The 12,980-nt window shown below is 39.0% G+C and overlaps 1 protein-coding gene across 3 annotated transcripts in view; it reads left to right on the forward strand.

Annotated features, from left to right (window-relative positions):
* The window catches only part of MPPED2 (metallophosphoesterase domain containing 2), a 213,262-nt gene that overhangs the window by 139,395 nt on the left and 60,887 nt on the right, over positions 1–12,980 (forward strand). For all 3 annotated transcript variants that reach the window (XM_026850830.1, XM_026850831.1, XM_026850832.1), the window contains one exon: positions 5,231–5,412. In XM_026850830.1, the coding sequence (XP_026706631.1) occupies positions 5,231–5,412 (182 nt within the window). The remainder of the gene's footprint in view (positions 1–5,230; positions 5,413–12,980) is intronic.

The raw sequence follows: 12,980 nt of genomic DNA on the forward strand, positions 1-12,980 counted from the left end.
CCAGGCCCCGAGGGAATGGCCTCAAGCTGCCCAGGGCAGGGTCAGGCTGGCTCTGAGGAAGGATTTCTGTGCAGAAGGGGCTTGTCTCCAAATGACTCGAAACAGTAGAGTAAGTGCAACAACACACAGATTTTATGTGGTAGACAGACTTTAAGTGTGTGCTGAAATGGATCTACAATGAGTACTAATTTAGATGTCATAAAAAACAAACCCACAAATTCAGTCACAGATATAACCCAATGGAGAAATTATTAAGAAATTAAAAGACGGCATACGATGTGACACGGTCTAGGAAGGAGATGGGCCTGTATGTGATGGGGCTGGTCATGTATCTGATGAGCCTGCGAAAATGTAAAATTATGTGGTCTTGTGTGCTGGCTGCTGACTTGTTCACCTGCAGCAAAGCCAATAGAACCAGCTTAAAAAGTGGTGGGCTGCAAGCAGTAATAGTCCTGGATTGAGTTAGCAGGGTTTGGGGCAGAGGGAGGGATTTTCAGCATCTGTAGTTTTGTCTGGCATAGGTGCTGCATTGGAGTGATTGATTTGACATTAAGAACTGGAAATACTTCATGGCTTAATGTTCAAGATTTTTATTCTGTCTTCACGTGTGAATTGCTTTATTGGGAATTGTTCTGTAAGAGGGGATTTGGGGTCTGCATATCTCAAAACCCAAGAGAGCAGGGAAGTGAAAAGGCTCTGGGTTCTGCCCTCTAAGCCCAGGCATTCCCAGGGACCAACTAACCCAGCCAGAGCCCTGTATTTTCAGCATTCAGACTCACCCATGAAGAATTATCCTTTGCAATCAAAACTCAGAAAAATGGTGCTTGTGTCTTTTCTAAATTTTCTTTGAAAATAGGGTCCCAGTGTAATTCAACTTGCAGCTATGTCTCGTGAGGGCTGCGCTGTCCTTTCTGTTGCAGAGAGACTTTCTAACACTGCTGATTTATAAGACATCAAATCTTGGGCCAAAATACACAGCTAAGGAGTCTGTTCCATAGTATGACATACTAAATCATGTCCTTTGCCTCTGTGCACATGAAAGGCCCAATGTTTTCCTCCTCTGTGAGTTCTGAATTCAGCCCTCCTTCCTCGCTGTCAAAATCCCCTTGATAACTTCTGTGTTGCTCGCTGTTGCTTATTTCCTTCACCTCCACTTTTAAAGAGTAAAGCCATGACAAAATTCGCTGTCTGGCAGATGAGGACAGCATACAAGTCCAAGCCTGTGCAGTCCCTGGGAGTGGCACCGGGTCCCAGCTACCCAGCCAGCACGACAACGGGGGCTGCCGGATGCCTGGCCAGGCCAGGGGCAGCACTCGCTTATGTGGCCCCACTGTCTTGGAAGTGCCGTGGGAGCCATGGGTTTGGATGAAGATACTGGTTAGTGATAGCTGAGCAAGCCAAATCAGAGCCTGGTTTATGTTGTCATTTGATTCAGCCACAGCAGCGTGTAAGGAGCTGGTGAATTTGAGGTTTGTACCTGAGGGACCCGTAAGCGAGAACAACTCTTGGTGAGGGCAGTTTAGTAAAGCCAAGTAATTATCTAGTAAACGAGGTCCTTATAGAAGTGCATGAAGATTGCATTGTCCCTTCTGATTCCTAAATCCTTGTCATAAATGCATTCAATGTGACAGATCTTACATTACTGTCATGATCTTAGAAAGCAGTCATTGCTCAACTGCCTTATGGGGTTTCATTCTGGGTCTTACATAAACTTTTGAAAAAATGCCCAAGTGCCTGATTTTCTAAGGTGCAAGACATCTTAGGATAGGTAAGTACCTGTTAAACGCTGTCTGTAAAGGAAGTTAGATGCCCCAAATCAATTACTAACTTAAGAAAAAAAAAATAAAATCCTTATTTGTTTTGATGCTCAGCTATTTTGTTAGGTTGATTTGCATTTCCTGATTGCTGTATTAATTCTAACGTATGAACATTTAAATTATTCTGGAATAACGTTTACTGCATCTTTCCGTGAGCATGCTTTTCCAAATGCAACAACTGCAATAATCTGCAAAGTGTTTCAGTCTGCCAGCTCAAAAAGAGTGAAAAAAATGGAAGTATTGGTGGTGATGGAGAGCATGAGAGTTAGCTAGGTGCACTGTTTTTTGGAGCAAATGGTAAAGAATACATTGAATTTCTTAGGTATGTGCTTTGATTCCGCAGAGACTGCTGGTGGGCAGGACCAAAATAATGATTTTGTCTCCTGCTGAATTGCAGTAAGGGTCAGTTGCATAACTATTACAGAGCTTTTAGAAATGCCCGTCTGTAATCCCCAGGTGTTGGGTGATGAGGTGAGCAGACCACCAGAAGGGTGGATGACGTTCTCAGCCCAGGTAGAAGCCTGCCAGCGAGCAGCGTGTGGCCAAAAGCTGTGAAAGGGTGGTGCCTTGCCTACCGTGGTACTCGATCTCACAGGTTCACAGGCCAATCCTCTTGTGACGTAAGGAAGAAGGAAAGTCTCGCATTACTGTTTGCCATACTGTAGCTGTGGATGAAAAGAAAACTTGAGCCTTTAGGACTGGCAATAACACTACTTTTATTGTTTCTGTTGAAGGACTATTTTGAGTAAGATAAATTGATGGGCTGAGCACAATAACCTTCAGTATCTCAGATACTTAGTAGGCAAGCACTACTGAATTGAGAGAAGAAATTAAGCTAAAATGTAGAAAAAAGGTTACTTGGCAATATCATAGTGTTTGTAAAGAGGAGAAAGAAGGGTCAGGACCTTAATGAATTTTGATTATAGAATTTTCTGTAAGTCAGTCATTGCATGAATAGAAAAAATCTAAACCAGAATTTGGTGTCATACTCTAATAGGGATTGCCTAAAGCAAAACAGGGTTTGTTTGGAAGCAAACAGCAGAGAATAGCAAAAGCATAGGTACTGTGTACAAACAAAATTGGGCTCCCCAGAGGCAGGCAGTGCTGGTCATAGCTCAAGCAGAGACGATCTGCACAAGATATGTGGTAGAGATGAAAGTTGGTGTTCATTTTTCTTGTTGTCTGGAGTAAACATACTTGGCAGTGTGGAAATGTTGAAAAAAAAAAAAAAAAAAAAGTGCTGTGGCCTATAATTACAGTTCTGCCCAGCTTGCCAGTGTGATTCCAGTGGGTAAATGAATTTTCCTCTGTAATAATAACCTTATTAATTTCTGACCTTTGAAGAAAAGAAGAATTCATTGATTGCCAGTCAGATTTTTGCAGTGGATTCTGCAGTGGTAACCACTTGTATGGCTCAGCTAATTGCATCTGGTGCTTTGGGTAGAATAGGGGGTGCAATACCAAAGCCAAAAAAAGTGTTCATCCAGCCCAGCCTGCAGTAAAATCTGTTTTTAAAGTAAAGGCCATATTAAAGTAAACATCATCTTGTAGAGCCTGAATTTTGCAAATTAATTCAGTGGACCATGGCAACCAAATATGGTACATTTCTGGTAAACACAATTTGATTAGAAATACTTAATTATGGTACCTAGGAAAATGCAGTCTTAACAAACAGTCTTCCCCCCCACCCTCCATGCTAAAATTTTAGCTGTTAGTCAACGTCCTACCAAATACAAAAGACTCGGTAAAATCGTGTTAGTAAGTGTGTGCATGTGAGCATTTTTGCATTGGAGACCAGTACACGTCCATATGGAGTTTGATTTCTTGAACCCACTATAAACTCCCCAGGGTGGGGAGCTCACTTGCTGCCTGGAGGATGCTTTTGGCCTTCCTCACCGATGTAGGGAGCTGAAGTTAAAGATACTGGGGGAAGTTTTCACACAGTTCAGTGTATAGTAAATACTAAATAGTAATTTAGTTCACTAAAAATAGTAAATAAAGGAATACTTCAAAGGTCTGTATTTTCTTAGGATTTGTGCGTTATTTTCTATTACTAATCATGCATCTCGAGGGGATTTAAGAAAAACAGATTCACGGTGATGTGTGCTAGTTACTTGTTTTTCTTTTCATTCAGTGGAGAACAGAACTAACAAAATCTGTTTAATTTTCTTTTTACTTCCAGGCACTGATTTTTGAATCTCTATTGTGCCAGTTCATCCCAATAAGTCTTAAAACATCATTATTTTGGGTGTTTTAAGATACTTAGAGCCTGATTTCACTGCTCTGACTATATGAGGCATAAGTGAACTATTATTCTGACATAACTCCCAAATACCTCAACATTTCTAGCTGAAGCTAAGCTCTAACAATGATCAAAGTGGCACATCAGTTGAATGGGTTGAAGTTTTGTGGAGTTGAGATGGGGTTTCTGTGGTGTTAATCCAGATGCTGTGCTATTCAAATGTTGAGCAAATCAAATTATGGTAACTCTGCAGAGAAATAATTGCTGTTTCAAAGTAGGCAATGGGTTGCCTTTTGTATTATAAGTTATTCTGCTACAAATTAAAACTTCTAACCACTAAGTATGCATAAAGCACTTCCCTATTTATCTTTCCTGTTATTTTTCTCTATTCTGCTTAAATTTAAAAACCAAAAACGAAACCACCTCAAAACTAAACTTCTCTGATGATGGGTTACATATAGTTGATAAGATCAAATTAACAGATGTAGCTTGCAAATAACCAGTTGAACTAAATTTTTAACATCATTGACCACAGAAAAAAAAATGTTTTATCTGTGGTTGCTTGGTGCTCTATCACATCAGTTCCTGACTTTATAGATTTTGAGGAGATGAGCTCGTGATTTTGTGTGAGGATAAGAAGTTGTCATTAGACTCAGTTCTGCAATCTGTAGGCTTCATCAAAGTACTCCTGAACGTACCTGATTGTGTGCAACTATTCCTGCTGGAATCTGTAGGAGTGTCTATGCCCCTCAACAAAATCAGATGCTAAGCTGCTCAGCTCAAGTGAGAGCCTGTTGCTGGCCCACCTGTGAGACCTGTTATTGAATGGCCCGTGTACCTGTGCATGTCTGAGGCAGATGATGGAAAATATATATCTAAAATTAAAGAGTATTTTGAATCAATTTTTTCCAATGTTTAACTTTAGTACGATATCTTGTGTATTTTTTAATCTCTCTTCCTTACAAGGTAAGTATTTAAGAAGCACTGTGGTCCTTTCTGGATTTTTTGGCAGTGTTGTGTTAGAATCATTTTCAGCACGGTCTGTGTAAATGGATGTGGATGTGTGTGCATGCACGCTTATGTAGAGCTAGATCTGTGTTGATATCTGAAATAATAGATGTGAGGGTTTTAACCTTGTAACTGTTACGAGATCTTTATGTGTCTGCTTTAGGGTCGACCCTATCCCATATGACACTCCAAAACCAGCGGGCCACACGCGATTTGTCTGCGTCTCAGATACACACTCCAGAACAGATGGCATCCAGATGCCTTATGGGGACATCCTTCTCCACACGGGCGATTTCACCGAACTGGGACTGCCCTCAGAGGTTAAGAAGTTTAATGACTGGTTAGGTAAGAAATTACTGCGTTTTGGTGACCCCAATTAACCTCTCCTGTCCAAGTGTCAGTCACCGCCTCCTAATTGAATTAGAGCACTTGAAAATCCACCCCCACCCCCCCCTTACCTCACTTGTCCTCGTGTGATGTGCTGTTTCTAGCCTCAGTATGATTCTGTTAATTAAGACAAATTTAGAGACTTCGCTGTATTTCTGCATTATCTTAGGGGAAAAGATTGTCATTCCACAGGAAGGACTGTGTAGCCTTTTGTGTGCGCTGAGGGGGTGGTGGCACCTCATAGGAATGCGTACAGTGTCCCATTAGGTCATGCTGTAGGGTTTTATATCAGCAAACAATACTTTTGGCTGTACTTTGGGTTTACCATAATTTAAAGCAGTGCTGAAAACTACCAACATATTTGGAAATGATGGAAGCCCTTCCCACAATACAGGATGGTAAAATCAATAATACTGTTTGGAAGAGGAAAGGTTTTTTTGAGGTGGTATTCACATGATGCCCCTTTGAGTTAGAGTACCGGCATTTTAACTTTGAATGCAAGCACTCAGTGCCTCTTTGGAAGAACACCTTCCATATTCTGCTATATTTGATAGCAGTGCCTTGACACTGTATTGCTACAGTTGAGGGCAATTAAATTGCAACAGCAGAAGACTAAAATAAAGGAGGGGAACTTGTGCAGGATGCTCCTGTTATAAATGCTCCTGTTAGGCAGGCTGTGTACTGCCATGTCACCGCTTGCACTGGCAATACTCAGAGGTGAAGGTGGCTTGAGCAGCTGATCTTCAAAACCTGTTAGAATGAATTTACAGCATTGTATAAAACCCTTTGAAAGCAAAGCTTTGTCATCAGGCTTCACCTCCATCATTACGCTTTCTCTCGCTTGCTGTATGGTGACCACATCTCTGCATGCTCTTAATAGCATCATTTTATTCCATTAGAGTTCCTTGGCTGACCCTTCAAGAGATAGGTAAAAACCATCTGGATTTACAAAAGGAATTTTTAAATAGAAGAGCTTCTACATTCTCTCTCCATCTTTTCACCCTCCTTTGGAGTATGGAGAAAATTACTCTTCTTCTTTATGACTTCCATATGACTTCCTCTCATTTGCATAACCAAATTTTAAAGAATATTTTTCCTTCTTTTCATTACTGTGCATGTGGGATTGGGACTTCCAGATACTGCCGTATTACTGCAATTTAGTTCTATAGTTGTTATTGCTAGAAACCAGTACTAGATTTTATGGGCACAAAACTGTCCTTTTTCTGGGAATGTAACTGCAGGACTGGGAGGTAAGAAGTGGTAGGAGAAGTAGGCAGATACGTACATACATTGAGGGAAGAGACACAGTAGGAATCGTCTTCCTCAACTTGTGTTCCGTGATAACCTGTAAACGTTAGTGTTGCAAAGGAGGAGTGGAGGCTGCACAGCTTCACTGGGAGCGGGTGGTGAGGTCCTTCAGTCCTCCTGGGGTAGCTGGGCAGCACTGCTCTCCCGTGAGGTTCGGTTGTTAGAGATGCCAGGCAGCTCCAGAAAAGGAATTGCTTTCTGGAGAGCATAGGCCTCCAAAGTCTGTCCTTTATACACTGCTAAGAGCAGTGTCTGCCTACCAAAGCTCCTCTTTGGACTTTGAGTCACTTTGTCAGTGTTTTGCTGCAGCCAGAGCCCATGCCTAGTGCTTGGCATTCGAAAATGCACCCTCAGTACTGCAGAAAGCCAAAACAAGTAAGCTGCTACTGTGTTCTCATCCTTTCATGGGGAATGTTGCTGTATTGACAGCCACTTGTCATTCCTTGTATGAACAAGTGTTTCATGATGATGTTGTTTTATCACGTAGTACCTTGCTTTAACATTTGCAAGAGAAGAACTATAACCCTTTGTATAGGTTTTGTTCCAGTCTCCTTAATTTACCATGGGGCTTTCTTAGCATATATATAGTTCTTATAGAAGTCAGTATGATGGTTATCTGAGAAAGCAGATTTTGCATTCTTTGGCAGTCATTGTCATTGAAACTGGAAGCTTTGACTGTGTGAGGACCTATTGGCTTTGGCCTCAGGCTTTCATATTTCAGGTACAGAGAAAACTTCTTTTGTTATTTCATTCTTTGGGCTTGTTGTTTGGGGTTTGGTTTTTGGGTTTTTTTGTTGTTTTTTTTTTTTAATGCTCAGAGTCCACTTGCATTTTCATAGCTATGACAATACCAGTTATTAGGTTTCTGGCAAAAGGTGAGGCAGCAAATCTGTGGAATCTTGTCACATTGGTGAATAACTTGCTCCAGCGCTGTCCTCGCCTCATCTGAAATCAAAAAATCAAACACTGCGAAGTCAGTTTTGAAGTGCCCTTTTGCCACCTTATTTCAGGCTCCTATCTGCAAAATGAGAATAATCGCATTTTACTATATACAGTGTGTATTGTGAGGATTAATACCTTCAAGGTTGTGAGATGATATGTAATAGCTTAAAAAAATACATACCAGTGGCAGACAGAAACAAGCAGGGTTCCTTTTTCTGCTGCTGTATAGTGGTAGGCATCTTTTTTTCATCATAGTCGGTAGGAACCTTATTCCAAAGCAATGCACTGATAACTCCCATCAAATACAGCGCTGTGCTTCTAGAAAGGGGTTTTCGTATCTTTTGCGTGTATGGTTTTCTCCACTGGCAATCATGTTGTAAAACAATAATGAAGGCGGCATCTGTATCATTTGTACCATGAGGGAGAGAAGTGAGATCAAAGCTAGGCTTTATTGCACAGTTTACTTTACCTATTCTGTGGTAAAAAAAAAACCCAACAGGGCCTAATCTCCACTAGGATTATATAATGGGATAACTAAGACACAATAACTGTCCATAATTTTCTTGGCAGTAAAGCCAAGGGAAAAGGTAAAAGATTATTCTGACCCCCCCCCGCCTCTCTTGTGTTTCACTGGGTGTTAGATGTGCCGGAGTTACAGAGGACTGAGAGCACCGCTGTCAACCCTGCAGTTTTATGTTTTGTGGGTCTTGCATCCCTTTGCAGCTCTCCGGGTATCCCACCTCAGCAAAATGTTCAGGATCTTGTCCATCCATTTCATTAGCGTTCATCCTTCTTCCTTGTCTCTGCAGCCAATCACAGAACACGCTTTCCGTGCCTTCCTCCCCATTCCTCCTAGCTTTCAGCCCATCCTGCAACTTTTACTAGTTCTTACGCTTTTTCCCTTTGGCTGATAAATTTTCATTATTGGTTTTGCATGAAAGTAGTCTGGGCTTATACATTGAATGGCCTCTGTGGTCACTTAGTGATTACATACACTGGCTGAGGTAATTTATTCACTTTGTTTTGGTGTGAACATGTCCCTTGGGTCTTGTAACTGCTGTAATCACTTGACCTTAGTGACTGTTAAATGCTTTAAACACGGTTATTTTAAATTTATAATTGTTTTCATTAAAAATCTCTTATAGTAACTTAACTGACCTTGCAGTAAACACAACATTATGTGCTGAGGAAGAATTAAGACGTTATTCTATGCCCAATATATTTCCTACTGAATGTCTCAACATACTATTATTATCACTGTTCATATTTTTCCCATCCATTCTCATTCAGTCATATATGGGAAATGAAATACAGGAATATCTAATTATAGCTCTGTCTTCGTAGTGCAATATTTCCTTTCCTGCGTGATGGGAAGTGATTGAATAACTCATAAGAACTGAAGAGAAAGCGAAGATAAATTCAGGCAGATAGATCTTTAATGAGTAGCAATATGTTTATTGTGTTCAATTAGTATGGGCCTGGATTGTGCATATCCTTACTTGTGTGAATAATTTGCAGCTGGTTTAGTAATTTGTATCAAATAGCCAGTTTTGCTCTTTTTTTGTCTGATGGTTATCCCTTACTGTGTTCATTTTTGGTTTTGGGTTTTTTTTCCATGCAAGATTTCTAATATAAGGCATATTACTGGACAAACTAGGCAAAATTCTTCAGTGGTAGATGAAAGTCCAGCAGGTGAAATTATTATTGCTGGTTAATGTCTGTGGAGCTGAGAATAAAATTTGACTGATTCTCGTCTGAGCTGTTGGGGATTTAGCAACTGACCTTTTCATATTTTTTTCTTTCGTGTCTTGCTTTTGTTTTGTATGCGCATTTCTTTCAGTTTCTGTGACTGGCAGAACTTTGTGAATGGTTTAGTGGCCAAATACATACATACGGGTTTGTACCAGAACAAATACTTCTTTACCTTTAATATATGCTTGCTTTTAGTATAAAAGTTGTTGGTAGATCCAAAATAAAAATTCAGCTGTTTTCTGTGGTGTAGTTCCTCCATCACATTACTTTAGATGAGAAGAATTATTATACTATTTTAACATGGAGGTTTTCTTGTTACACTCTGCATATATAGATGTGGTCCTCAGAAACGTCAGTTCTTTTAAAATTCTTTTTTGTGTGAATGTTTAGTTAGTGTAAATAGCAGCTGTATCTTGGAATTGGTGGCTGTTAGGTGAAAAAGATGACAAAATGGGAAGAGTACTGGAAATGTGGTGTCACTCTTGGAGGTACGGACAAGGCACTGGCTGCCAGTCTGCATTTAGGTTTCTGCTTTAGTACTGCAGAAACTTGAAATTATATTAAAAATCGTAAGCCAGACACCTGCCAAAATAGTGTTTGGTCATGGAGATGGTATAATTTAATCTGAAAAAAAATGAACTGTAACAAAATAGTATAATAATAAAAGCAAGTTCTTTTCATATTAGTGTTTGAAAATTCAGGCTCACATTCCTCTTGTATCCTTCCTCAGTCTCTCTGGTGTGGCTCAGTTACTCCCTCATTTTATCTAGGCTTCATCTCCTCTCCAGGCATATTTCATTTAGGGTTTTGTGTAAGCGTGTTCCTTTTGCTAATGTACACTGAAAACAGTTTCATTCTGATGAAGCATTTGTTCTTGAGAACTTTTGCTCTGTAAAAGTGTATTTCTGATGTGAATTATTTTAGCATCTGACATGATATTTTTTTATAAAAACAAACTAGTAAGCTCTACATTTCTCCAGATTCAGAGGGGAAATTAGCTCAAAGTGTTCTGAACTAATTTAGAACCAGAAGGAAGCTTATGAATATTTTAAAGTAAAATTATGGCAATAAAAACAAATCTCTTCCTATTTTTATAAATTGATTTATTTCTGATTTGTGTTTTTACCATCTGGAGCATATTTTGAACCCTATATTGCTCTACTTGGTATAGATAGAATGAGTAATTGACTCAACATAAAATACCATTTTAATGAACAAAACTCTTAGCATTTGAAAAAAAAAAAATTGCATTCATTGCAAGTGAAAGAAAATGCTGAGGTAGCTTTAATCCCGTAAGTGTGTATGCGTTTTTTGCACAGCTGTTCTGGGAGAGAGGGAAGCAACTCCCCAGAAAATCTATTAGTGTAATTTTGAAAACAGCTATGTCGTCTGTGAGTGGCTCTGCTGAGGAGCTTCTTTAGGCTTCAGACACTGGGATGGATACACGTATTTGAATAAGAGATTGAGCTGGCGGGTGAGGACATTGACTCTTGGCGTTCTGCTGTCCCTCTGATACCATTAGGAGTTCATGTGATCTGCAGCATCCACACCACGATGGCTGCCTGTTTCAGAGATGGTCTGAACTGGAGAAAAATGGAGACTTAAAGGTGTGCTGGCAAACCTGTACAGACAGTTTTATTGTGTCTACTTGCTTATTAATTCCAGTTGCGAATAGATGTTGAATATTATGAGTTTGGAAGATGTTTATGCAATTTAAGTAAAAAAAAAAACCAACCTCAGATACATGAGATGCAATCTAGAATCTTCAAGTTTTTTTCGTTTGGTGAGGTTTTTGATTTATTTAGTTCTCTGGGTTATGTATCTCACTATGTCTTTATGGTGAAGATTTAACAGCTTCCTCCAAGTTTATATCAGTTTTTTTTGTACCATCGCTACTTAAGAATATCTCCTTTGCTTTTGTTCTAACTTGAACTGTGTTTAATGTCACTGTTAAATTCTCATTTGTGCTTAGTTTTAAATTCCCATATGGTTCAACTACATCATCAGTTTTCAGCTTTTATTTGCGTACACCTTTTATAGATATGTTGATAGTAATTTTAGTTTTTTTCTTCTCGGAGGAACACATAAATAATAATGAGTGTTACATTTTATTGTATTTATAAAATAGTGGGAAAATACAGCCATGTCAAGTTTTGGTAATAAGCTGAATAATATTTTTCTGATGTAGCAATCTACAGTGAAATGTGAAAACAAATGTGAAAAGTAAATATGCAAAATTCTCCTTTTGTGCTATGGTTATTACAGTTGCTTCTTCATATTTATCCTCTGCTCTGAGTCAGATATTATATGCTTTGTGGAAAACAGAACCCAAGAAGTGTAGCTTAGAAGATAAAATAGATGAAATAATATAGAAATAGTAAACTTTCCAAAGTGGAATTTGTGAATGAGGAGCAGTGTAAGCTTATTCATATCTGATCAGTTGTTTCTTGTTTTTTTTTCTTGTTATTCCTGGCGACTTTTCATAAAGGAATTCACAAGAAACCATTTTTACTATCTGTTAATAGCATACAGAGAAATGTGGAGGTGTTTTTTTTTTTAAACTGTTGTCACCAACTTACTAGAGATACAGTGTAAAACTCTATACAAGTTGTGTACTACCTGCCATGATCAGCCAAACCAAATGTTAAGGTGATATTTAACAGAATTTGGCTCAGGTGAAATGTGTTTTCAAAGAGAATAATGTTCCGGATTGAGTGGCTCTTCGTATGTTCAAACCTAACATATTCATTTGGTAATTTTCAATGAAAGAAAGGACCCAGTGAGCACAGGAAAGTATTGCACAATTCTTGGACAGGACTTTCAATCACAGTAATTGCTCAGTCATTTCTTGGACCTGCTTCCCTGGACTGCTGTTGTCTTAAAAGAGGGGGATGATCAGGTTTCAAATAACAAACCATAACCAAAACAAATTTATAAAATAACCAAAATAATTCTTCCTTTCAATTCCCCCTTTCCCACAAATCCACTTTAAAACAGAACAGAGATTTATGGTTGTTGTATTGACCAGGCATGAAACAAGTAATGCCACCCAAATAGAAAGTTTTATAGCCATTGTCATCAGATTCTTCCTCCAGCATTGCTGCTGCAGCCACATACCATAATATGAGAATGATTTCAATGGAAAGCAGTCAAATATATATTCTTTGTACACCATCAATTTATTTTGTCATTTACAAATTTAATGTTGCATCAAAAATACCTCTCTCCTAAATCTTCACATCATGCACACCATATTAACAGTATCTAATTAAAATAAGAAGTCTTTCTTGTGAGAGTGTCACATTCCTGCCTAGAAAGAACAATGATTTCGGGGTGGAGGAGTTGCTTTGAGCACGGAGAGGTTGGGGCTGGGGGGAGAAAGCACTGTAGATTTTAGTATAATGTGTAGTGTTCAAAGAAATTTTATTTCATCATAAAGATTAGCAGGCTGTGTAATTCAATTTAAAGCTGGTTGGCAGTGTCCTGTCTATTACAAAGCCTTTTTTTTTTTTTTTTTTTTTTTT

Source organism: Athene cunicularia (assembly GCF_003259725.1).
Source record: "Athene cunicularia isolate RWA chromosome 5 unlocalized genomic scaffold, athCun1 chr5_part3, whole genome shotgun sequence".
Taxonomy (NCBI): domain Eukaryota; kingdom Metazoa; phylum Chordata; class Aves; order Strigiformes; family Strigidae; genus Athene; species Athene cunicularia.